Below are 27990 nucleotides of genomic sequence, written 5' to 3'. Positions count from 1 at the left end.
ATAAAGATTTTGAAGACAACTAAGAATTGAACTGCTTCCCAGGTGTCTCAGGGGTAAAGGATCCTCCCACCAATTCAATAGACAGAGGAGATGTGGGTTTATTTCCTGGGTCAGGAAGATCTCTAGAGGAGGAAATGGCAACTCACTCCAGTATTCTTGCCAGGGAAATTCTACGGACAGAGGAGACTGGTGGCCTACAGTCCACAGTGTCACAAAGAGTTGGACATAGAGCAAAGGAGCACAAGCACATATGACCTGAATTAGTTTTAGGCATGAGAGTTATCTAATTTGATTTTTAGAGATCTTATGGGAACAGACTGGTCCACACTGTGGGATGAGTTAAAACACCCTTTCCAGTTCCTGCTTTTCCACATGTAAAAAAGACTACATGTTTCCAATGGTACACTTGAGCTTCCCTGAGTTGGTTTTGCAAATTTAAACAGGTCATTCATGAGGGCAAGGACCATGTTTGACCTTTTTACCTCAATATGTACCACCATGCTTGATACATGACAGATAAATACAGTAAGTATTTTTCTGGAAGAATGAGTAGTAGAAATGAGTAGGCATCCTGTGTGGCTACTGCATTTAGGCCTGGCAGTCTAATACAATATTACTTCTCCATTCTCACTACCCCTCCTTTCTCAAAACTGTTGTGGCTCAAAGTGCAAAGTGAAAGGCCTAGTAAAACCGTGAGCATTTTTGTATCACTCTGAAGCAGAGAGATTACACTTGATCTGTGGGAACTCAGTAAGTCAGTCACAGACCACAGCAGCAACTAACTGCTCCAATGAGGGTAAACTGAGGTGAAGCAAAGAATACATGCAATCACCCAGGTATCAGAGAGAAGGTACAGTTGGAAAGGGGTGAAAAATTTAGTTACACACTCATGCATTCCTGCCCTATCTCACTCCACAAAGACTTCATAAAATAATTTCTTTGTGATAAACAAATGATATATAAACAAAATTAAAAAGCAGAACAGAAACTGAAAAAATTTAGAACATAAAACAAAATCCTGGAAAGAAGAAATCTAATGATTAGGGTTCTAAACTAACACAGTGTTGCTTTGTTTGAACTGTTTATTGGGTTCCAAATTTCTTGGCACCAGAAGTGAAACCTGCAAACACGGTCAATCATATATAGCTCCTTGATGGGAGAAACTACAGAAACAGCAAGGCTTTCCCAGGTACTTTTCTTAACAACAACAATAAAGAAGTGTTCCACTGGTTTCCACATGGATTAGTCTACAGATACAGGACTCAAAAAAGAGAGAGATTTGAGTCACTTCCACAGTGTTAGAAAAAGACACAAAATTTCTTATATTTGTATAAGAAACTCATGTCGGAAGATAATAACCTTCCCTTAATAACAAGTTCTTGAAAACTGACAGTGGAGATTAATTTTGTTTTTTAAACATAAACTTCAAATTTTAAAGAATTTTAAATTTCCAATTATAAATTTAAAATCAACGATGATATTACAAGCAATTCAGATCATAAGGAGAGAAGCATTTTACCTTTACAGCCTGGCTCTGAAGATTCTTGAGAGAGTGCATGGTCTTGAGTACTTCCTAACGGCTCAGAACATGGGCTAGATGAGGCATGTTCAACTCCTGACATGAAAAGAAAAGTAAATGAGAAGTTTAAATAAAGATGGAAAAAAATTAAGCAAAGCCAAAAATCAAAGCTTTATGGGATTTTTGACTTAGTATTTCTCCCCTTTGAGTAGGTTTATGAATTTATTAATCCGTATTCCTCCCATCCCTAAATCAAGACACAAACTCATGCCATGTATTTACCGCCACATTTCAGATCCCCCTGCTCTTCCTTGGCATTTTTCCACTGAACCCAGTTCTTCCAGGCGTTTACCCCATACATGTATTTCAATGTCATCCCAGACACTGAGCACCCTTGAAAGGCTCCTTGAATAAGACTCCTGGGCTCCACAGATACTATAGACTTCTTCCGTCCCTGTAAGAATTTCCAAAAATTTACAGAATATAAATTTAGTTTTGGATCTTTAGGAATCATGGTTTGCAAAGATAGAATGGGCATAAATTTACAGAAAATGGAACTCAGTATTACATCCCTGAGATTCAGAGTTCTTATAGCTAGAGTTTTAGAAGTTGTCTACTCCTATCCACAGGAGAAAAAAAAAAAGAGAAAACTGAAGTGTAGAAAATAATACTGTAATAATCAATAATATTTGAGTATTTATTTACTATCTTCCAGATACTAGAATTACAAAATAAGGTATGAGGTATGAGTAACAGTTATTACACTCAGGTCTATTTAATGGAATAGATGAACAGATGGCTATAAAACAACCGTCAATCAACTCGCTAACTACACTGGAATTCAGCAATTAAAACAATAAAAAAATGTTAGCAAAATCCATTAAAGTCAGAATTAACCAACACATGTTAAGAAATCAAAAATGCAATTAGAGAATACTTTGAATTTAAGTAAAAATGAAAACAAAACATATCAAAATTTATGTAATAATGCTAAGCAGTGCCTATAAGGATATTTATATTTATTAAAATGCTTATATGAGAAGAAAGTCTGAAATCAATAAGCTAGCTCCTATGTTAAGAAACTAGATTAAAGACTACATTAAAACCCAAATTAGTAATAAAAATAACAGCAAAAATCAATTAAAAAATAGAGGAAAAGATTAGTAAGACAAAAAAGGTGGTAATTTTAAAAGGTTAAAAAAATTGGTAAATCTCTAGCCAGAAAGATTATAGAGATGAGAGAAGATACAAATTATCAACACCTGATTCCCCAGACAAAGGGTAACAAAAGAAAACTGTGAACATTCTGATGACAATAAACTAGATAGCTTAGAAAAACTGAACAAATTTCTTTAAAAATACAACCTAACAAAGCTTGCTCTAGAAGACATAGATAATGTAAACAGCCAGAGGAATTCAAATTGTATCTTAAAACATTCCCACAAAAAAATTCCAAATCCAGATGACTTCACTGCTGAAGTCTACTCAAGAATTAAAGTAACTATATAAATTGTATTTCAGAAGAGGAACAGTAAGTCACTTTACATCACTATTATCTTGCCCAAGGGCAGATAAAGTCATTACAAAAAAACTACACATCAATACCAGACCACCTGACCTGCCTCTTGAGAAACCTTTATGCAGGTCAGGAAGCAACAGTTAGAACTGGACATGGAACAACAGACTGGTTCCAAATAGGAAAAGGAGTCTGTCAAGGCTGTATATTGTCACCCCCTGCTTATTTAACTTCTATGCAGAGTACATCATGAGAAATGCTGGGCTGGAGGAAGCACAGGCTGGAATTAAAATTGCCAGGAGAAATATCAGTAACCTCAGATATGCAGATGACACTACCCTTATGGCAGAAAGTGAAGAGGAACTAAGAAGCCGCTTGATGAAAGTGAAAGTGGAGAGTGAAAAAGTTGGCTTAAAGCTCAACATTCAGAAAACGAAGATCATGGCATCTGGTCCGATCACTTCATGGGAAGTAGATGGGGAAACGGTGAAAACAGTGTCAGACTTTATTTTTGGGGGCTTCAAAATCACTGCAGATGGTGACTGCAACCACGGAATTAAAAGACGCTTACTCCTTGGAAGAAAAGTTATGACCAACCTAGATAGCATATTAAAAAGCAGAGACACTACTTTGCCAACACAGGTCCATCTAGTCAAGGCTATGGTTTTTCCAGTGGTCATGTATGGATGTGAGAGTTGGACTGTGAAGAAAGCTGGGCGCCGAAGAATTGATGCTTTCGAACTGTGGTGTTGGAGAAGACTCTTGAGAGTCCCTTGGACTGCAAGGAGATCCAACCAGTCCATTCTAAAGGAGATCAGTCCTGGGTGTTCACTGGCAGGAATGATGCCGAGGCTGAAACTTCAATACTTCCTCATGCGAAGAGTTGACTCACTGGAAAAGACCCTGATGCTGGGAGGGATTGAGGACAAGAGGAGAAGGGGACGACAGAGGATGAGATGGCTGGATGGCATCACTGACTCGATGCACATGAGTTTGGGTGAACTCGAGGAGTTGGTGCTGGACAGGGAGGCCTGGTGTGCTGTGATTCATGGGGTCGCAAAGAGTCAGACACGACTGAGCGACTGAACTGATTGACTGACACATCAATAGATCTTTTAAACTGACATACTTAAAAACTTATACTAGCAAACTCAATTCAGCAATATATATAAATATAAAGACATCAAAAAGAGAGTACTGTTCATCCCATAAATGCAACCGTTAGGTTTATCACTGAAAAAAAATCAATGTTTTTCACCATTTAAAAAGACTTACAAAAGAAAAATCAGACGATCATCTCAAGAGATCACCTGACTAAGTTCAAAACACGATCACAAAAGCTGAGTAAATCAGAAGAGAACTTTCTAACCTTGATAGAGGTCATCTATGAGAGAGACTGCCATCTACAAGAAACCTGTATGGAGGTCAAGAAGCAACAGTGAACCAGACATAGAACAGTGGACTGGTTCCAAACTGGGAAAGGAGCATGTCAAAGCTGTATACTGTCACCCAGCTTATTCAACTGATATGCAGAATGCTGGTCTGGATGTAGCACAAGCTACAATCAAGCTTGTGGGGAGAAATATCAGTAATTTCAGATATGCAGATGACATCACCCTTATGGCAGAAGGCAAAGAGGAATTAAAGAGCCTCTTGATAAAGGTGAAAGAGGAGAGTGAAAAAGCTGGCTTAAAACTCAACATTCAAAAACTAAGATCATGATATCTGGTCCATCACTTCATGGTAAATAGATGGGGAAACAAAGGAAACAGTGACAGACTTTATGTTCTTGGGCACCAAAATCACTGTGGACGGTGACTGAAGCCATGAAATTAAAAGACGTTTGCTCCTTGGGAGAAAAGCTATGACCACCTAGACAGCATATTAAAATGCAGAAACATTACTTTGCCTACAAAGGTCCGTCTCGTCAAAGCTGTGATTTTTTTAGTAGTCATGTATGAATGTGAGAGCTGGGCAATAAAAAAGGCTGAGTGCTGAAGAACTGATGCCTTCGAACTGTGGTGCTGGATAAGACTCTTGAGAGTTCTTTGAATAGCAAGGAGAGTAAACCAATCAATCCTAAAGGAAATCAACCCTGAATATTCACTGGAAGGACTGATGCTGAAGCTCCAGTACTCTGGCCACCTGATATGAAGAGCCGACCTATTTGAAAAAACTGATGCTGGGAAAGACTGAAGGCAGCAGGAGAAGCGGATGACAGAGGATGAGATGGTTGGATGGCATCACCAACTCAATGGACATGAGTCTGAGCAAACTCTTGACGGTGAAGGACAGGGAAGCCTGGTGTGCTGCAGTCCATAGGGTCGAAAAGAGTCAGACATGAGCAACTGAACAACAACAAGAAATATACAGGTAACACTGTATTTAACACTGCAAGGCTGAACTCTTTGTTAAAATTGGGAAGAGGCATGAAAGCCTACCCTCATATTAAACACTGATCCCAGTTAATGCAATAAATCAAAAAAAGAAAGAGGAGCTTCCTGGTGATCCAATGGTTAAGACTCTTGCTTCCACTGCAGGTGGCACAGACTCAATCCCTGTTTGGGGAACTATGATCCAACATGCCACATGGCATGGCCAAAAAAAAAAGGCAAAATAACTAATAATAATTTTTTTTAAAAAAAAGGAAGAAAATACCCTGAGATTGTAAAGGAAAAAATCTAAACTTTCTTAATTCACAGATAATACAACTGTGTAGGTAAAAAATCCCATAGATTTTAGTTGAGCAAAATCACCACATATAAAGTCAATATACAAATCCATCTCTATTTCTATGTCAATGAAGAACACTAGACAAGGAAATTTAAAAACAATGCTACCCACAACAGGATCAAAAATATATTAAAATATTTACTAAGTATAATTTAACAAAGTTTAAGACTTGTACAATGAAACATAAAAGTACTGTTGGGAGAAATTAAGATAATCTAAACAGAACAATCCAAATTGGAAAGGAAGAAGAAAAACTGTCAGTGCTTGCAGATAACACAATACTATACACAGAAAATCCTAAACACACCACTAAAAAGCTATGGGAAGTCACCAATGAACTCAATAAGGTTGTCTGATACAAAATCTAATGCATTTCTAGACACTAACAACAAACCGTCAGGGAAATTTTAAAAACAATCCCACTGACAACTGCATCAAAAAGAAGAAAATACCTAGGAATAAATCTAATAAAGAAGGCAAAAGACCTGACTCAGAAAACTGTAAGATGATAAAGGAAACTGAAGATTAAACAAGTAAATGGAAAAATATATCATCCTCATGAATTAGAATATTGCAAAAATAATGATACTACCCACAGAAAATGACAGATTCAATGCAAACAATTCAAAATACCAATGGCATGATCCACAGAACTAAAACAAACGATCAACTATATGGTCAATTAATCTATGACAAAAGAGGCAAGAATATATAATGGAGAAAAGACTGTTCCTTCAGTAAATGATATTAGGAAAACTGGAGAGCTACATGGAAAAAAATGAAACTGAACTACTTTCTCACACCATATACAAAATTAAACTCAAAATGGATTAGAGATGTAAATTTAAGACCTGAAACCATGAAACTCGTAGAAGAAAACACAGGCAGGAAACTCTAGCATTGGTTTTAGTAATATTTTTCTAGACCTGTCTCCTCAAGCAAAAGCAAAGTAAAACAAAACAAAAATAAATAAACAAGTGGAGACTCATCAAATAAAAAGATTTTGCATACCAAAGGAAACTCTTAACAAAATGAAAAGGCACCCTACTGAATAGGAGAGGATACTTGCCAAGTACGTATCTAGAAAGGAGTTAATATACAAAACATAAAAAGAACTTAGAGAACTCATAGAAAGAAAAAAATGCAGTTAAAAAATGGTCAGGGGAGCTGGACAGACTCTTTTCCAAACAGACTGCCAACCAACATTTGGAAAGATCCTCCACATCACTAATTATCAGGAAAATACAAGTCAAAACCAACACGACATATCACTTCACACCTTTCAGAATGACTATCATGAAAGGGACAATAAAGAACAAGTGTTGATGAAGATGTGTAAAAAGAGGAACCCTTGTGCACTCTTGGTGCAAATGTAAATTGGTTCCACCATTGGGGAAAGTGGCATGGAGCATTCTCAAAAATTAAAAATATTAATAAGACTGTCGTATGATCCAGAAATTCCACTTCTGGGTATTTTCTACCCAAAGAAAACAAAAACACAAGTTCAAAAAGATATATATGCACCCCTATGTCCACTGCAACATTACCAACAACAGCCAAAATACGGGAACAGCCAAGTGTCCTACATGAATGGATAAAGAAGATGTGGTGTGTATACACAACACACACACACAGTTGCATGCAAAGGAATTATTAATCAATCACAAAAAACGAATGAAATCTTGCCATCTGTGACAGCACAAACGGACCTAGAGAATATTAAGGTAAGAGAAAAAAATTGGACAGAATGTAAATACTACATTATTTCACTTATATCTGCAATCTAAAAAATAGGACAAATGAACAAAAACAAAACAGAAACAGAACCAAACATACAGGGAATAAACATGGGGTTGTCAGAGGGGAGGGTGCTGGGGAGATGAGAGACACAGGTGAGGGAGAGTAAGACGTACAAACTTCAGTCACAAAGCAAGTGAGTCATGGTCATGTTAGGACACGTACAGCGTGGGGAATACAGTCACACAATATTTATGTAATATCTCTGTATGTTGACATATTGTAACTAGACTTATCCTAGTGAACATTTTGAAATATGTACAAATGTCCAATCACTACGTCATACTCCAAGGACATAATGTTATGGGTCTATTATATTTCAAAACCAAACAAATTCTTAGAAAAAGAGATCAGATTTGTGGTTAGCAGAGGCACAAGGGAGAGGGAGGTGGAATTGGATGAAGGCAGTCAAAAGGCACAAATTTCCAATTTTAGGTAAGGAAGTACTAGGGATATAATGTGCAACATGATACATATAATGAACACTTCTCTATATTATATATGAAAGTTGTTAGGAGTAAACCCTAATAATTCTAATAATAAGGAAAAAACTTTTTTAAAAAATATCTTTAATTCTTTATCTATATGAGATGATGTGTGTTTACCATCTTATTCTTATATTCATTTCATGAAATGTAAGTCAGTCAAATCATTATGCTATATACCTTAAACTTATACAGTGCTGGATGCCGAATATATTTCAGTAAAACTGGAAGAAAATAAAATGAATCATGGAAATGGGGGGAAAAGTTGTTTTTCACTATTAAGCAAAGAAAAAGTCACAGAATAGGAGCAACTCATATTTGATTCAAGAATTATATCCATAAAAAAAAACAAAACACAACTCCATAAGACACCTAACACCCCCTCAATGCTCAACAGTTTTGAACACACACTTTATCAAAGATATACAAATACCAATATACATTTGAAAAGATGCCTACACATTAGCCATGAGGAAAATAAAAATTAAAGCCATAAATTAATATCACTACAAATTTACTAGAATAAAATTAAAAATTTATAATACCAGGTGATGATAATTGATTATAATTGATAACTGATAACAACTGATAATAATTGTTATTATCAATAAAAATTAATAATTGTTAGTAAAGTCATGGAGCAGACAGAATTCCCAGACTGCTGGTGGGAATTCAAGATGGTACACCCACTTTGGAACACACTTTGTCAGCTTTCTTACAAAGTTAAAAATACACATTAGACCTCACAATTCCATCCCTGGACATTTTTCCCCAAATGAAAACATATATTCTTCACAAAGATGTTTATATTAGAATGTTCACAGCAGCTTTATTTAAAAACACCCAAACATGAAATAACCCAAATTTCCATTAGCTATTAAACAATTATATAAACAATAGTTTATCCATAAAATGAAATACTCAGAAATGAAAAGGAATGAGCTAGTAATACATGAAACAATATGGATAACTCTCAAAAACATTATGCTAACTGAAAGAACCCAGATACAGAAGAATACAAATTATGTGACTGCATTTATATGAAATCTTAGAAAAAGTAAAGCAGTACCATTTTACAGCAATCCACAAAGCAGATAAGCCAGTGGATGTCAGGAGCTGGAGATGAAGACTGACTGGAAATGGTAACAAGGCAAATTTTTTGCACAAGGAAAGTATTGTCATTGTGGAGGTAGTTACGTACTATATACATTTATCAAAGCTCATCAAATTGTACACTTAAAATTTATGAATTTTTAAATGTAATTACAACTCAATGGAGTTTTTTTTAAAGGCTATTATTGTTTAAATTTTAGTATGAGAAACCCCAGTCACCATGAAAAAGTCTTTGTGTACTTCACTATTATAACTGTACTGAATAAAACAGCAAAACTCATTATTATATTTAAAAGCTAAATTTAGAGACTTTTAAAAAAAGAGGAAAGTCTATTAACAAGAATTATAAAAAACGAAACAGAAAAATCCTTCAATTGTGGAAAAAGTCCCTCTTAAAGAAATGTAAAATAAAAAGATATGGTTTTTTACTTCAAAAAGCAAAAACATTAAAATTCAAGATTGGGAAATAATAAATAAAATGCTAAAAAATTAAGCTACTGCTTACTCTTCGTCTGGGCTGGGGGAAGCCATCTCTGTGTCGTCTTCTTGTTCGGGAACGTACCTGGATTCCCTGTCCTTTGTTCAGTGGGTCAAAGGATTCTGTGATAACCAGGAGAAAGCATAATGTGAGATAAATAACTTTAGTTAAATAAAGTCTCAGACTAGAGGAGGAAATATCAGGTACTCATTTATATTGTTTTGATAAAATACAGATTTTACTTGTATATTTAAGGAAACAGAGGAGATATAGCATGAATAAAAGCTTTATTAACAATCCAGAAAATCTCCTATATGATTACTGTGGGAAAGTTAAAAATAACAACAAAAACAAACTAAACTTTTGTAAAGAAGAATATGGTATGAATCAATACCTTCAAAGTCAGGGACTATTTGTGCCTTTAAATAGTAATCACACATTATAACTGCTTCAAAATGTCGATTCAGAGTTGTACCAATCTTCTAAAAAAAGACTTTCAACAGTCAGGTTACAGTGAACAAACCTGAGGGGAAATCTGCTTCCAGATCTTGTTCAGTTTCCCCTTTTGAGAACTGCTTCACTTCTAAATCAGCCTCTTGCACAGTATTTGACTTTAAGGCATAATGATTTAATTCTTCCTCCCAGCTATGTGGAGTAGATACTGCCTCTGATTCAAGATCACCACTGTAAGTACTTCCTTGGTCTGAAATAATAAAAAACAAACAAGCCCTCAAAATGAAATGACTCCTGACATGCTCACACATCTCCCTGAAATCCTAAATAACAAAAAGTCAGGTATAGCTGCTGGACAATTCCGTAGTTACCCTCAAGAATGAAGCAACTTTTCACCAGAATCACAGAAATGGATTTATATCCTTGGTGTACACTTTAGTACACTAGTTCAGTTAATCCCTAAAACCAGTATCTGAGGTAGCTTTTATCAGTCTCTCTATAAATTAGCACAAATTCACAGTTCTCTGATGCCCCCAACAAATGGCTTAAATTATAAATATTAAATCCAAGGTTGCTAATACTTTATGGGTTTGCATCACTAACAGAGATACAATATTTCTAAGTTTCATAATATATTTACACTTACAAACCTTTTTCAAATATCTTGGTGTCTAAAAAGAGTTCCTGTTCAGAAGTTTGGGATTCTAAAGAAAAAGAAAAGCACATAATGTCAATTTATATGTATATGTGAACAAAGTGCATCTCAGATGAAATGACTGCAAAATACCCTGCATATGCAGAGTGAATGATTCATTAATAAAAATTAAGCATTAGCGATACAGTTAAATTACAACTGGGTAACAGTGGTTATATTTCCAAATAGCAGTATGAAAAAAGTCAAGACAAGAGATGTTTATTTTGGATTCTATGTTATCTGAAATTTCTTTTTTTCGCTTTTACTTTTTAAAATATATTAAAAAAAATTTTTATTTAAGGATAATTGCTTTACAGAATTTTTTTGTTTTCTGTCAAACCTCAACATGAATCAACCGTAGGTAAACATATCTCCCCTCCTTTTTGAAACTCCCTCCCATCTCCTGCCCCATCCCATCCCTCTAGATTGAACCCCTGTTTGAGTTTCCTGAGACATATAGCAAATTCCCATTGGCTATTTTACATATGGTAATGTAAGTTTCCATGTTACTCTTTCCGTACATCTCACCCTCTCATCCCCTCTCCCCATGTCCGTAAGTCTGTTTTCTATGTCTGTTTCTCCACTGCGGCCCTGTAAACAAATTCTTTAGTACCATTCTTCCAGATTCCTTATAAATGCGTTAGAATACAGTATTTAGCCTTCTCGTTCTGACTCACTTCACTCTGTATAATAGGTTCTAGGTTCATCCACCTCATCAGAACTGACTCAAATGCATTCCTTTCTATGACTAATATTCCATTGTGTATATGTACCTCAACTTCTTTATCCAGTCATCTGTCGATGGACATTTAGGTTGCTTCCATGTTCTAGCTATTGTAAATAGTGCTGCAATGAACAATGGGATACATTTTTGTCTTTTTCAATTTTGGTTTCCTCAGGGTATATGCCTAGGAGTGGGATTGCTCAGTCATATGGTGGTTTTATTCCTAGTTTTTTAAGGAATCTCCATACGGTCTCATACTGGCTGTATCAATTAACATTCCCACCAACAGTGCAAGAGTCTTCCCTTTTCTCCACACCATCTCCAGCATTTATGTTTGTAGACTTTTTGATAATGCCCACTGTGACTAGTGTGAGATGATATCTCATTGTAGTTCTGATTTGCATTTCTCCAATAATGAGCAATGTTGAGCATCTTTTCATGTGTTTGTTAGCCATCTGTATGTCTTCTCTGGAGAAATGTCTTTTTAAGTCTTTTTCCCACTTTTTGATTGGATTGTTTTACTGGCATTGAGTTGTATGAGCTGCTTGTATATTTTGGAAATTAATCCTTTGCAAGTTGTTTCACTTGCTATTATTTTCTCCCCCTTCTGAGGGTTGTCTTTTCACCTTGCTTATAGTTTCCTTTGCTGTGCAAAAGCTTTTAAGTTTAATCAGGTCCCACTTGTTTACTTTTGTTTTTCTTTCCGTTACTCTAGGAGGTGGGTCATAGAGGATCTTGCTCTGATTTATGTCATCAAGTGTTCTGACTATGAAATTTCCTTTTTTGATAACAAACACACACAATGTTTATTTACTCACAGGTTGAAAAATCTGCTTTACATTGCTTCCCCCCTGAAAAAAAAAGGCTTACCATGAAATGGAAAACGGAATATAAATACATTAGCAATCAGCACATGAAACTAAACAGAACAAAGTTCTATCAATTAAAAACCACCTTATTATTACTACCTTTTTTTTTTTTATTGTACCACACAGCATACAGGATCTCAGTTCCCCAACCAAAAATCGAACCTGTGTTCTCTTCAGTGGAAACAGAGTCTTAACCCCTGGACACCAGCAAAGTAAGTCCCTATAAACTACTTTAAAAGTAAACAGTTTAGGGCTTTCAGTTCAAGATGGTGAAGGAAGCATGCTCATCTCCTCCTATGACAGCACCAAAATTGCAACTACCTACTGAATAATCGACAGGACACAGGGATGCACCAAAAAAAGATAAGCCACATCCAAAGACAAAGAAGCTGCAGTGAGAAGGAGTGGCACAATCACAATAAAATAGATCCCATACCCAGCAGGGTATGACCCACAAACTGCAGAGTAACAGTACCAAAAGAAGTTCTCCCACTGCTGTGAAGGTTCTGAACCCCACATCTGGCTTCCCAGCCTGGAGCTCTGACGAAAGATCTGGGAATCTCCAGGGAATCTGGCCTTGAAGGAAAGCGAGATTTGATGAAAGGAATTTCCAGGACTGGGGGAAACAGTACTCCAGTCTTGGAGGATTTTGCATAAGCAAAATCTTGCACACACCAAGCCCTAGAGGGAAGGAGCAGTGACCTCACAGGAGCCTGAACCAAAAACTACCTGCTAGTGTTGGAGGGTCTCCTGTGGAGGGATGGGTCAGCAGGCGCTCCCCAAAGGTACAGGGCACTGGCTGCAGCAGTCCAGGAAGGTCTCCTTCGGCATAAGCCCCTTTAGAGGCCACCATTAACCTTACCATCGGGCCTGTGGACCCCAGGGTTGCATCAGTTAGTTCAGTTCAGTTGCTCAGTCGTGTCTGACTCTTTGCGACCCCATGAATCGCAGCACGCCAGGCCTCCCTGTCCATCACCAACTCTCGGAGGTCATTCAGACTCACGTCCATCGAGTCAGTGATGCCATCCAGCCATCTCATCCTCTGTCGTCCCCTTCTCCTCCTGCTCCCAATCCCTCCCAGCATCAGAGTCTTTTCCAATGAGTCAACTCTTTGCATGAGGTGTCCAAAGTACTGGAGTTTCAGCTTTAGCATCATTCCTTCCAAAGAAATCCCAGGGCTGATAACCTTCAGAATGGACTGGTTGGATCTCCTTGCAGTCCAAGGGACTCTCAAGAGTCTTCTCCAACACCACAGTTCAAAACCATCAATTCTTCCCAGGCCAAACAACTACCAAAGAGGAGGCACAACCCCACCCATCAGCAGATAATTGGATTAAAGCTTTACTGACCGAGGCCCTGCCCACCAGAGCGAAATCCAGTTTTTCCCACCACCAATCCCTTACATTAGGAAGTTTACACAAGCCTCTTAGCCTCCTCCATCAGAGGGCAGACAGAAGAAGCAAGAACTACAGCCCTACAGCAGCTAAAACAAAAACCACATTATAGAAAGTTAAACAAGATGAAAAAGCAGAAAGCTATGTCCCAGATAAAGGGACAAGATAAAACCCGAGAAAAACAACTAAGTGAAATGGAGCTAGGCAACCTCCCAGAAAAAGAATTCAGAATAATGACAGTGAAGATAATCCAGGATATTCAGAAAATAATGGAGAAGATGCAAGAAGTGTTTACCAAAGACCTAGAAGAACTAAAGAACAAACAAACAGAGATGAATAATACGCTAGAAGGAATAGCAGAGGCAGAAGAACAGATAATGAGCTAGAGGACAGAATGGTGGAAATCACTGCTGTAGAAGAGAATATAGAAAAAAGAATGAAAAGAAATGAGGACAGCCAAAGAGATCTCTGTGACAACATTAAACACACCAACATTTGCTTTAGAGGGGTACCAGAAGGAGAAGAGACAGGGACAGGATCTGAGAAAATATTAAGAAATAATAGATGAAACCTTCCTTAACAGGGTAAAGAAATAGTCATCCAAGTTCAAGAAGCACAGAGAGTTCCAGACAGGATAAACCCAAGGAGGAATACATCGAGATACACAGTACTCAAACTGACAAGAATTAAAGACAAAGATTAACATTAAAAACAACAAGGGAAAAACAACAAATAACAAACAAGGGAACTCCCATCAGGCTATCAGCTGATTTCTCAACAAAAACTCCACAAGCCAGAAGGAAATGGCATGGTATATTTAAAGTGATAAAAGGGAAGAACCTACAACCAAGGAAACTCTATCCAGTAAGACTTTCCTTTCAGATCTGATGGAGAAAGCAAAAGCTTTCCAGACAAGCAAAAGTTAAAGAGAATTCAGCACCATCAAACCAGCTTTACAACAAATGCTAAAGGAACTTCTCCAGACAGGAACACAAGAGAAGGCAAACATCTACAGAAAATAAACCCAAAATAAAGAAAATGGTAACAGGATCAAATGCACTAACCAAAAAAGAGACTGGCTGGCTGGATGAAAATATGTGTGTGTTTGCATTTCCACTTACTACATCACTCTGCTCAATGCCCCAAACTGCATGTAATTATTTTATACTGTTAGGTCAATCATGTTCCCATTATGGTTTGCAATTGTAATTATGTTCTATTTTTTGTCTGGATATTGATTGTGAAAACTGATAAACATCTTTCACTATTGTGATTATGTAACTATTACTCACTCAATACCACTGTATCATGATTGGTCAACAGAAAAATAACAGAACTCTGTATCATCATAACTACCATTTAATAGAAAAACCTGTAAACACTTTTGAAAATCCAGATGCTTATCAGAATCACTTTGGATTTTTAAAATATTTATTTACTGGCTGCAGCAGGTTTTAACTGCAGCATGTAGATCTTCAATCTTCTCTTGCATCAAGAAGATCTTTAGTTGTGGCATGGGAACTCTTGACTTGTGGCATGTGGGATCTAATTCCCTGACCATGGATTGAACCCAGGCCCCCTGCATCAGAAGCACAGAGTCTTGGCCACTGGACCACCAAGGATGTCCACTATCTTGGAATTTTTTGAAAAATACAAATGTACAGGTATTGCTTTTTTCCCTCCAGAGCTCCAGATATATTTCTAATGAGTAGCCATGTTTAAAAAGAACTGGATTGTAACTTTTGTTGTTGATGTTCAGTTCCTCAGTCGTGTCCAACTTTTTGTGACCCCATGAACTACAGCATGCCATGCTTCCCTGGCCTTCACCATCTCCTGGCGCTTGATCAAACTCACATCCATTGAGTCAATGATGCCATCCAACCATCTCATCCTCTGTTGCCCCCTTCCCTTGCCTTCAGTCTTTCCCAGGATCAGGGTCTTTTCCAGTGAGTCAGCTCTTCACATCAGGTGGCCATAGCACTGGCACTTCAGCATCAAGTCCTTCCAATGAATATTCAGAGTTGTTTATTTTAGGATTGACTGGTTTGATCTCCATGCAATCCAATGGACTCTCAAGGGTCTTTACACAGTACAAAGGCATCAATTCTTCAGTGCTCAGCCTTTTTTATTGTCCAGCTCTCACATCTACACATGACTACTAGAAAAACCACAGCTCTGACTACATGGACCTCTGTTGGCACAGTGATATCTCTTTTACTCTTATCTAGTTTGTTTCACCTTTTGTATTTCATATTCAGTGCTCCCATTTCATTTAGTTTATGTTTTCCAATTTCTCCACCTCTTCTGGGTTTTTTTTTGGACATTCTTTCTCAAGTGTAGTAGAAAAGCTTTTGTATACTTATACATAAATAATATGTACAATATATATATTTTAGAAAACTTAGGAATTTTCACCTAACTAAAAAATTATGACATTTTAATTCCACTTGTTTGACTTAGAATGAATAAATAGAATGCTAGATTTGTAACTAAAAACATAGGTATGCAACAAGAGAAGTTTTACTGTATAGAACAGTAAACTATAATCAACATCTTGTAATAACCTATAATGGATAATAATTTCAAAAATATTATACCTGTATATGTATAACTGAATCACCTTGCTATGTACCTGAAACACTGTAAGTCATATAAATGTTAATAAAATACATATATTAAAAATAAATATAAAAAGTTTAAAGATTCAGAGTATTAAAAAATCACATTATTTTAAAAACTAAGGAAAACTGTCTCTTCCCTGAAATCAAAGATAAATGAGCCAGATCCTTTTAGTTGGAATTAATTTTTCCCCCTGTTATATTTCTAGACCATTTGATTTTACTTATGCTATGATAATTAAAACTGGCTTAAAGCTTAAAGTTTTTATGTTTGACTCCATTGCAAGTTAAGGCAAACTCACAATATTTGTACAGAGGAAATATCTGATAAATGCCGACTATTAATGTGAATGAAGAAGCCAAGTTAAAATGAGGTTTATCATTAGAAATTGCCTTAACTTCCAAAATAAGTATCAGATATTAGAAGATCAAGTACAGGAGCAATATTCTAAGACATTAACATCCATATATAAATGGGTCACAACTATCAGATTATACACCAAAGAGCAAAATGAGACCAGAAATTTTGGAATAATGACAAAAAGCTTTTTCTCCATCTCATGTATTTTAAAATATATAGTGGCAACACAACCGAAAAGTTGACAGTAGTTTTTTCAAATGCTAAACTGTTGAAAATCTCTAGAATGTACTATACAAAATCAGAACCCAGTGGCTAGCTTTCTCTGACTCTTCACGACTCCATGGACCAGAGCATGCCAGGCCTCCCTGTCCATCACCAACTCCCAGAGTTTACTCAAACTCATCTCCATTGAGTTGGTGATACCATGCAACCATCTCATCCTCTGTTCCCTTCTCCTCCCACCTTCAATCTTTCCCAGCATCAGGGTCTTTTCAAATGAGTCAGACGGCCAAAGTATTGGAGTTTCCGCCTCTAGCATCAGTCCTTCCAATGAACACTCAGGACTGATCTCCTTTAGGATGGACTGGTTGGATCTCCTTGCAGTCCAAGGGACTCTCAAGAGTCTTCTCCAACACCACAGTTCAAAAGCATCAGTTCTTCGGCGCTCAGCTTTCTTTACAGTCCAACTCTCACATCCCTACATGACTACTGGAAAAACCATAGCCTTGACGAGACGGACCTTTGTTGGCAAAGTAATGTCTCTGCTTTTTTTGCTTTTACAAATATTCACCTGTACATTTCAACTACCTTAAACACTGTTTCCTCTATCTTTTCTTATGTTTGTATCTCTTCTTTCATCCATAAATCCCATAAATCAAGAAGGTGCTAATTAAGGCTGGAAACCATTCTGGCATACTAGAGAGTTCTAGTCAAAATCCTTTCTTTGGAGTGAGACGGACCTGGATTCAACTTCTGGTTTCATTATTTCCTGATTGTATAACTATGGCTAGCCTATTTTCCAAAAGAAGAATCTAAAGTAAACAATACCTTCCTCATGGAGTAGTTGTGAAGATTAAATGAGGTGATGTATACAAGTGCATTTAGGACAATGCCTAAGGTACAGCAAGGACATAAATCTTAACTACAGTTATTATCATTATTAAACACTCATAAAATGGGATTTATCTACAGGCTATTTTGAACTAAACGGTTTTCCATCCTAATATTCTATTTACCTTCTACCAACAAGCTGACTATTACACAACAGGAATTTTTATCTGTGGACCAGGGACTGCCCTGGTGGCTCAGTCACCAAAGAATCTGCCTGCAATGTAGGAGACTGCCTTCAATGCAAGAGACCCGGGTTCAGTCCCTGGGTTGGGAAGATCCCTGGAGAAGGAAATGCAAACGGCAACCCACTCTAGTATTCTTGCATGGGAAATCCCACGGACAGAGGAGCCTGGTGGGCTATATAGTCCATGGGGTTGCAACTGAACAACTGACCACACAGGCTTTGACAACAAGTATAAAACCAGAATATGATCAGGAAACAGGGATTTGTATGTTACTTTTCTGGAAACATTAAGAACCAGAAAGTTTATCAAAACTTAATTTTTTTCCTAAACTGCATAGAGTTTCAGAGTTAACAAGTTTAACAAGCCCACAGGCTTGGTATTTAAACACAAGCTTTTAGACTTAGTGGCTGAACAACAGCAAAGGCTTTTAGAAGCTTCCTGACTGGCTAACACTTAAAATTACTCTTTCACTTTCACTGACCAGAAAATCTGCAGATGTGCTTTTCTTTTTCTTTCCTTTAAAATCATACCAACCTCCCTGAGATAGAGTCTTCTCCTTCTCTTCATCTTCTGCAATCATTTCTGCCATTTCAAGGAGATCAGCTTCAAAAGGATGTGAGGGAAGCTTTTCCTTAATGTCCTCAATACTCTCGGTGACTTTATCTTCGTTACCCATTACGGATGGAATAAGCACAGGGACAGGCATCTGAAAGACCAAGGACAGACTGAAGAGTTTCTTGGGAAATAAGTCTATCATCAAAACTATTATTTGTGAGATCATTTAAATACAAAAATAATAAACAAATCCAAGATATTTTATGGCCAACAATTAAAACAGCCTTGCTAATTTTTTTTATAAGACTACAGTCTCTTAAATAAAAATTCAGTAAGTGCTTTTCGGACACTCAAAAAAAGTATCTCTGAATCCTTTAAAAGAATAATTAAGCAATTCATTTTTATTTTTGATTATATTTCTTGTTTAATATTTTCACACAAGTGTTTCTTGTAAGAATTCAGTACCAAGAAAACATGTATTTTCTGATAAAAAATGAATACATTTTTCTTTCATAAAAAGTCAGAATCCTGGAAATCACAGTACTCCTCTTTTCAGCCATGCTAGAATCTAAGATTCTAACACACACCATTTCCAATCTTTTTCTATGTTAGTGGTCTTACTGTGTTTAAAATATTTTTAAAAACACCATAATCTTATCTGAGAAGGCAGGGTACAATCAGAAGCTGTCCTTTATAAACTCCATGTTCAAGTAATTAAAGTAATATGATGATAGCCAACATGAGACAGGTATATTTTACCAACAGGTGAAAAGTTTCTATGGAGCTGCCGAATCTCAATTGAGAAAACTGTGCGCTAAATTAGCCCTAACCTCTAAATGGTTACTCACTGGAACTGGAATTCCAAATGGGACTGGCGCATACTGAGTATACAGATGAAGAGGCATAGGTACGAACACCGGCACTGGAACTGGCACCACAATCATTTGGGGCTGAGCTGCAGTGTCTTCTAATAAAAACAAAAACAAAAGCAAAAACCCACACAAAAACAAAGAGGGTTAGAAACAACAGTTTAATAAAAAAAATTTTTCGTACTTCAAAAGAAGTATCTATGATACTAGGGTGCTTCCCAGGTGACTCAGCGGGTAAAGAATCTGCCTGCAATGCAGGAGGCAGGTTCGATCTCTGGGTAGGGAAGATCCCCAGGAGGAGGGCATGGCAACCCACTCCAGTATTCTTGCACGGAGAATCCCATGGACAGAGGAGCCTGGTGGGCTACAGTCCATAGGGTGCAAAGAGTCAGACACGACTGAAGTGACTGAGCATGTACCCACAGACCCATGATACTAGGAGTTCACAGAAAGGAGATATTGTGAAGAAAGGCTTGAGTATAAAAGCACTAACAAAAAGTGGGCAACACAATAATTATCAATGACACAAGAATAAGATGAATGGTGGCTATAATCTCGATGAATAAATGGAACAGTGATCTTAGAAGGGAGGTATAGAAAACTTAACATGAATAGTAGTGAATGTTAAAGAGCAGACAGAATATACAGAAGGGCCCTTTTTATAAGGCTTTAATACATTTAAAATCATTTCTAGTAAACAGTGGGAAGTACTACAAATTGTTTAGCATAAAGTAATGGTATAAAAATTGCATTTTAAAAGATTAATTTTGCTGCCATCTTTGCATGGAATATAAAGTATACAAAGCAATTACAATAAATAGAGCTAAGACAATAAGGGCCTGAACTAGGGTTGTTATGACAGCTGTAGAAAAAGACTTAAGTATTCACAGCAGGCTTCCCTGGTGGCTCAGAGGGTAAAGCGTCTGCCTACAATGTGGGAGACCTTGGTTCAATCCCTGGGTCGGGAAGATCCCCTGGAGAAGGAAATGGCAACCCACTCCAGTACTCTTGCCTGGAAAACCCCATGGATGGAGAAGCCTGATATGCTACAGTCCATGGGGTTGCAAAGAGTCGGACACGACTGAGCAACTTCACTTTCACTTTCACTTCATTCACAGCAGAAGGTCTAAGATATTAAAAAATTAAACAGAACTTGGAAACTAACTTATACATGAGTAAGGAAAAAATGGGTAGGATGGAGGTAGGAGTCATTCAATTATTTAACAACCATCTACAGTCTTTTCTGTAGGCCAGAAACATGCTAGATAACTGTAAAATCATTACTATAAGAGAAAAGGGGAACTGAAAAGTTGACAATTTGGCTAGGGTTAGAAGTGGGGAATAATATGGGATCAATTTTACCATGGTACAGTGGACATAAAAAAAGTTATGATTAGAGATGTCTGATAACCACGCTGCTGTTGTTCAGTCACCCAGTTGCGTCCAACTCTTTGCAACCCCATGGATTGTAGCACACCAAGCCTCCTTGTCCCTCACCATCTCCTGGAGTTTGCCCAAGTTCATGCCAACTGCATCGGGGATGCCGACCAGCCAACTCATCCTCTGATGCCCTCCTCTCCTTCCATCTCATCCTCTGATGCCCTCTTCTCCTTCTGCCCTCGATCTTTCCCAGCACTGGGGACTTTTCCAATGAGTCGTCTGTTCGCATCACATGACCAAAATACTGAAGCTTCAGCTTTAGCATCACTCCTTCCAGTGAATACTCAGGGTTGATCTCCTTTAAGATTGACTGGTTTGATCTCCTTGCTCTCCAAGGGACTTTCAGGAGTCTTCTCCTGCACCATAGTTCGAAGGCAACAACTCTTTGGTGTTCTGCCTTCTTTATGGTCCAGCTCTCACAACCATATGTGACCACGGGGAATACCAGAGCCTTGATTATATGGACCTTTGTTGGCAGAGTAATGTCTCTGCTTTTCACCACACTGTCTAGGCTTATCATCTCTTTCCTGCCAAGAAGCAATCATCTTCTGATTTCATGGCTGCAGTCACCATCCGCAGTGATTTTGGAGCCCAAGAAAAGGAAGATCTGTCACTACTTCCACCTTTTCCCCTTCTATTTATCACACAGTAACCAAGCTACATGCTGCTAAACTAGGTCACTATTTTGGGATTGACGTGTACACACTGCTATATTTAAAATAAATATCCAACAAGGACCTACTGCAAAAAAATATTAAAAATAAGTTTTTTAAAAGCCACACAATAAAAATACAGGACTATCTTATCTATAGCCTTGCTATACAACATGGTTCATGAACCAGCAGCACTGACATTACTCAGGAACTTAAAAGATGCGGAACCTCAGCTCCACTAAATCATAATCTACAGAGCAACATTCCCAAGTAATTCATATGCATATTCATGTTTGAGAAGTACTGGCCTAGAGGATAACCTTCCAAATCTAAGAATCTAAGATTCCTTTCTATTTTAAAAATCCTGCGATTTTCGGATGGCAGCATGAGGAGCTTCAGAAATCCATTCCTTAGGGAAACAAGCAAAGCTGGTGAAAATCTAAAAAATAACCATTTAAATTCTTTCGAAATTGTCCAAAGGGTACACATCAAATGGAGAAATGTTTAAGAAAATCTACTAAATACAGTAAGAACAGTAGGAGTCTATGACATTTGATCTACCACCTGCTCCACATCCCTGCCTCACCCGGCTCAATGTGACAGAAACTCCACTCTGGAATGGATGTCACCAACAAGAATGGGCTCCTCTTCCTTCAGCTCCCAATTCAAGGTTACTATATCTCACCAGGAAGGGCAGGCCACAATTATTTCTTATTCCCTCAAACTCCAGGACAGAAAAGTTAATTTCCCAGTGAGTATCACTACCACCCATAAAGAGAAAACCTACTACAGGAATTAAAACTCAACATTCAAAAAACTAAGATCCTGGCATCCGGTCCCATCACTTCATGGCAAACAGATGCAGAAACAATGGAAACAGTGACAGATTTTATTTTCCTGGGCTCCACAATCACTGTGGACGGTGACTGCAGTCATTAAAATTAAAAGATGCTTGCTCCTTGGGAGAAAAGCTATGACAAACCTAGACAGCATATTCAAATGCAGTGACATTACTTTGCCGACAAATGTCCATAGAGTCAAAGCTATGGTTTTTCCAGTAGTCACAAACGGACGTGAGAAGTGGACCAAAAAAAAGGCTCAGTGCTGAAGAACTGATGCTTTTGAACTGCAGTGTTGGAGAAAACTCTTGAGAGTCCCTCAGAATGCAAAGAGATCCACCCAGTCAATCCTGAAGGAAATCAATCCTGAATATTCACTGGAAGGACTGATGCTGAAGCGCCAATACTTTGGCCACCTGATGTGAAGAACTGACTCATTGGAAAAGACTCTGATGCTGGGAAAGATTGAAGGCAGGAGGAGAAGGGGACAACCCAGGACAAGATAGTTGGATGTCATCACCGACTCAATGGACATGAGTTTGAGCAAACTCCAGGAGATGGTGAAGGACAGGGAAGCCTGGTGTGCTGCAGTCCATGGGGGTGCAAAGGGTCAGACATGACTGAGGAACTGAACATCAACAACTACAGGAATAGCAAGGCTATCAAAGCCGGGGTCCGAACTACCTTCATCCCAGTTCACTTGTAGGGCAGAGATTCCATGCTAGCAGAGGGAAGCTAAGAAGATCAGCTCACACTGTGTCTACAATCCAGAAAAGCAGTAGCTCAAAGAGGGAAGAGGCAGTTTATAACAAAAGAAAGCCCTAAAGCTCTTCCCAAAAGAACTCACTTTATTTGAAACAGAGTGTGGAAAAGTCCAAACCTAAGGGTGGTCTGGAAAATAATAGTTCCTCTTAACTAAGACCCTGTATATATAATTCCAAAAGCTATGGAATTTGGATATATTTCCCATAATATATCACTGTCATGAATAAGGAAATCAAATGAAGCATTCATGGCATGGTATTATCAACTACCTTTTCTTTGCCATAAGTAATTAAGTTAATGAAAACACCTAACCCACAGGGATACTGTAAGGATTCAATTGTGCAATGTATATGAACAATGAAATACATCATGTATGAAATAAAAGCCACTTAATTAATGCAAGCACATACCACATTTCCTTCCTTTAGCAAAAATTAAACAAAGAAAACACAAGGAACATACCTGTCTGGCATTCTTTGTTTTGTGTATGTGGTTTGCAAGAGGTGGCCTTGGTCTGTGTGATGGGTTTGCACAATAAAGCTTTATTTTTCAAAAGTCTTGGAGGCTGGGAAGGTGGCAGTTTCAGGACATCTGTTTGTGTACTTGCCTAGTAAAAAAATACATCAGAAATGAAAAGCTTACTAATTATGAGAAATACTGTATAATATTATTGGAGAAGGAAATAGCAACCCACTCCAGTATTCTTGCCTGGAGAATCCTATGGACAGAAGAGCCTGGTGAGCCCTAGTCCACGGGGTTGCACAGAGTCAGACACAACTGAGCGACTAACACTTCACTCTATAATGTTATAATTCAAAGCATTACAATTTCAAAAGAAATGCTATACTGGAATCACATTGAAGACACAGAATATAAATATTCAATTAAATATGTAAGAAATACAAAATTCCTGAAATATTAACAGCAACAAAGAAATACCCTGATAACTACATATTGACTCTGAATGTATCTAATTACCAGTTCTGTTAACCAAGAAAAATACCATTTGCATTTTATGAAATATTGTTGATCAGTAACAATGATGGTTGAGCTTAAAATCAGAACTGTTTTTTCTTGACTGAGTTAAATCTTAGAAGAACCAGTTTCAAGGTAACTAGAAATAATAACATCACTCATGATCCTGGAAGTAACTTGAGAAAAGATGATATGAAAATTGTCCCAGAGACTAGGAAATACTTTAGAAATGCCACTGTTCTAGTCCTACGTTAATTTTCTCATTGATTTTGTCCTTTTAAGAGACAAAAATATTTAGCTTTAAAAAATAAAAGAATGCTTATTTATGGCATAATCTGCACTGAATGGGAAACAAACTACTTTCTACAAATACTTCATCTACAATCTGACTACATTACAAAATGCCCCAAATCCTTGTATGTCTGAGTGCTATAAAATGTAATTCTATACAATTATAACAAAAATTTTCAGTAACTACATAAAGCAGTCCAAAAAACTGAAGTGCATAAAAGACCTAGTTAAATAACCAGGAAATCCTGTTCCTGAACAAGATTAAATGAACTCATGAAATTTATTTTATATAATAAATAAACAATAAATGAGGGCAAACCAGCTTAGACATATTCATTCTGCGTAAGATGGAAAAGACAGTGGCAATAACAGTAAAAATAATAAAACTTACATCCCCAATGATTTTTGCTGTTACTGTTGGAACTGCACCTGATATAAATAAAAATATAAAATTTAGGATCTTATTATTTAAACACTAGCATTAAAAGCTGATGTTTTAGAAAATAAACACAAAGTTTCATAATAAAAATATGTATTTTATTTTATACAGGGGAAGGGTAGAATCTAAAGTATTATACAAGAAAAAAAGATTTGGAAACTGTTACAAGAACACTGTTTAATGCCACAGTAGCACATACAGAACCACCGTTCCTAATATGAACGTGACAAACACATGAAAATTATTATAGATAGAAAAAAGGTAGAGGAGAGGACCACTGTCGTCAACCTCAAAAAGGCTAAATAACTGCTGTCAAATCAAGTCATACCTTGTAAGACACTGTTAGAATTCACTGTGGGCTGAGCAGCAGGAGCACTTGCTAATGATACTACATTAGCTATAACTGGAGTTGAATCTTTTCTTAGAGACGGGGGCCCTGCTGAAGCAGCTGGCACCATGGAAATACTTGCTGATTAAAATAAACAAAAATAAGAAAACCTCATGTAATTTATATGAACATACATAGAAACCAACATCTTAAGATGGTTAAACAATGCTTTTAGGTTACAGTAAAATGGATTAAAGAGTCATTTCAAGATTAACTGTATTTTTTTCTATTTTTAAATTACTGAACCTTAAAAGTATTCCATATACTTTCTCTTGCATAACTATGCATGTGGTATATAAAAAAGGCTATGTGGTTTAGATTCTATGTTCTTTGTTATAATCTTAAATGCTTTTCTAAAGAAGTCAAGATCTGTATCTTCAATTATAAAACGTTAACTGCCATTCTTTCCCATAAAGTTCCAACAGAGTTTATTTGACTAAATATGCTCACAGAAAACTGAAAGAATTTAGGGTATTAATCTAAGGTGTTAAACAAAAAGGGATCTAAATGTTAATGTGATTTGAACAGAATGAAATCTACAATTCATGAAATTATTTACAACTGTTTAAAATTCTCAATCTGTGGAACAGTAGTTAGTCCCTGGCATTGACCTAAGACTAAAGTTTAAATTTACCTGCATTGTTCTGTGAAGGTGGGTCACACATACTTTGCTGATTACAGAACATCAAAATACAAAGCAGGTTACAGAAATGTTTCATTTCTCCCCGCCATTTCAAGGACTCACTGAGCTTACCCTGTCGCTTACAACCATCACATTTTGCCATCTGAAAAAAGAAACAGAAGACAGTAAAGAAGTAAGAAACAAATTATCTATGGTCTGATGAAATAAAAGGTCCCAGGTAACGAGTGAGGAAATCTGCTTAGAATTTAGATCACTAAAAGGAAGGTTAACTATCCTGGAGGGAGGGGCAATATACAGTAGGGGACTAAGAGGTACAAACTACTATGCGGAAAATAAGCTATAAAGATATGGTACAACACAGGGAATATAGTCAATATTTTATAAGTGAAGTATAACATTTCCAAATTATTAATCACTATATTGCACACCTAATACTTTAATACTATAATTCATCTTTTTTTTAAATGAAGGTTAATGATTCTGAAATTGGAAATTATTTATCTGTCAACAATCTTATACATTAAAAAGTCACATTATAAAGATGCCAAAAACAGCAATTTTAAAAAAGCGATATGGAAATAGTCTCATCTTCCTTAAACCTGTCAGAAGACTATTTTAAAGAATAAGTGAATAATTATAATTTTAAATATTTTAATGTTTTAAGACATATGTCTTCTACAAGGAAATTAAAAAACAAAAGCAAGGTAACTTCAGCGACATTAAAGTCTTTTTAAATCCTATATTACACTTAACACTGAAAATCATTAATTGCCCTTTATACAATTTGAAAGAAAAAAAGAAGGGAAAAATGTGCCCTAACTTGAAAAATCCAGGAACGTGAATCATATTTACCTGACAGAGCAAAACTGTATATTTGGACATGCATTCTTCACAACAAAACTCTTCTACTTTCCCCCCTAAATTATTCTGTACCAATTTGGGAGATGTCTGTAAACAATAACTGCACATTTTACAGTGATTTCCCCAGCGTTTTGCCAAGTCATGTTTATAAAGCAATTTGCAACCTAAAAAAATCAGAGAAGGTAAAATTAACATTAGAGAGAATAATAAGTATTTACATCTTTAATTTAAATGCCCTATGATAAAGTTTGCACAGTTGGGTTCTCACCAATTAGTAGATCAAGAAATCAATTTAGAGGATTGATGCTACCATTTTCTCTTTTTATACAAAATAAGACAGCAGAGCAAATATTACAGTCCATCATATATAATAAAAGTCAGTTTTGTTTCATAAAACTTGTTTTCTTTGGGTATGTGATCATACACTGGGTCACAATGTAAAATGTATGTTTTCTGCATGTGGTCAAGAGGTTTGAAAGTCACTAGACTAGGAGGTTAATTCTGCATGGTTTTAGAGTAAAACCAAACATTCTAAACTTACAGTCATCTAAATAAGGAAGACACACTGATCTGCATATTCAGAAATATAATGGATGTTTAAAAAAAAAGTATCATCTTAGGATGCTACAAAAATTTAAGAAGTTCCCTTCAGAAATAAATATAAGAACTAAAAGATCCTCATCAATCTAATAACATTAAACGTTTTTCCCATCACCATCATCTTTTGCTATATACTTTGGGGATCTTTTCCTTCATTTTAACATCTTTACAATATGAAGGATTATACCAGAAAAGAGTGAACAAGTATAAACAAAACAAAAGGTTTTGGTGTTACACACAAATGATGAAATAGATAAAAGTTACACAGTGACAGCTTAAATTAGCAACTACTTTTGAAACAACCAACATGCTCGGTAGGGAAGATAAGCTTCTATCTTTACCTTCACTACAGAATGACTTGTCAGCACCTGAGAATCGCACAGTCTCCTTTACAATTTTCTCAATTTTACAATATTCACACATTGCCATTACATTATTTATTTTCTTATATTCATCAGAACAATTTTTGCCACAGAACTGAAACATTTTACCCTGGAAAGAAATAAGATTAAGTACTAATTAAACATTTGGCTTTTATCTTGGGGAAATCTTTCTCTTACTTTCAAGCAAATAGTGTAATTTTGAAAGGTGACAAGCCAGAAGTAAGTTTACAAATAGATCAT

The 27990-nt window shown here is 36.6% G+C and overlaps 1 protein-coding gene across 22 annotated transcripts in view; it reads right to left on the bottom strand.

Annotated features, from left to right (window-relative positions):
* The window catches only part of ZMYM4 (zinc finger MYM-type containing 4), a 168079-nt gene that overhangs the window by 27909 nt on the left and 112180 nt on the right, over nt 1-27990 (bottom strand). For 18 of the 22 annotated variants that reach the window (XM_042245276.2, XM_042245266.2, XM_042245271.2 and 15 more), the window contains 13 exons: nt 27709-27859; nt 26759-26931; nt 25898-26048; nt 25204-25344; nt 24828-24865; nt 23633-23777; nt 19453-19571; nt 18584-18755; nt 10745-10798; nt 10165-10344; nt 9669-9763; nt 1802-1973; nt 1520-1615 (listed from right to left, as the gene is read on the bottom strand). In XM_042245276.2, coding sequence (XP_042101210.1) covers nt 1520-1615; nt 1802-1973; nt 9669-9763; nt 10165-10344; nt 10745-10798; nt 18584-18755; nt 19453-19571; nt 23633-23777; nt 24828-24865; nt 25204-25344; nt 25898-26048; nt 26759-26931; nt 27709-27859 — 1687 coding nt within the window. The remainder of the gene's footprint in view (nt 1-1519; nt 1616-1801; nt 1974-9668; nt 9764-10164; nt 10345-10744; nt 10799-18583; nt 18756-19452; nt 19572-23632; nt 23778-24827; nt 24866-25203; nt 25345-25897; nt 26049-26758; nt 26932-27708; nt 27860-27990) is intronic. The other 4 variants (XM_042245267.2, XM_042245273.2, XM_060418514.1 and 1 more) reach the window with 1 other exon arrangement.

This window comes from Ovis aries, chromosome 1 (assembly GCF_016772045.2).
Source record: "Ovis aries strain OAR_USU_Benz2616 breed Rambouillet chromosome 1, ARS-UI_Ramb_v3.0, whole genome shotgun sequence".
Classification (NCBI taxonomy): Eukaryota; Metazoa; Chordata; class Mammalia; order Artiodactyla; family Bovidae; genus Ovis; species Ovis aries.
The sequence above is the reverse complement of the archived record's forward strand: the minus strand, read 5'-3'. Positions and strand labels throughout refer to the sequence as shown.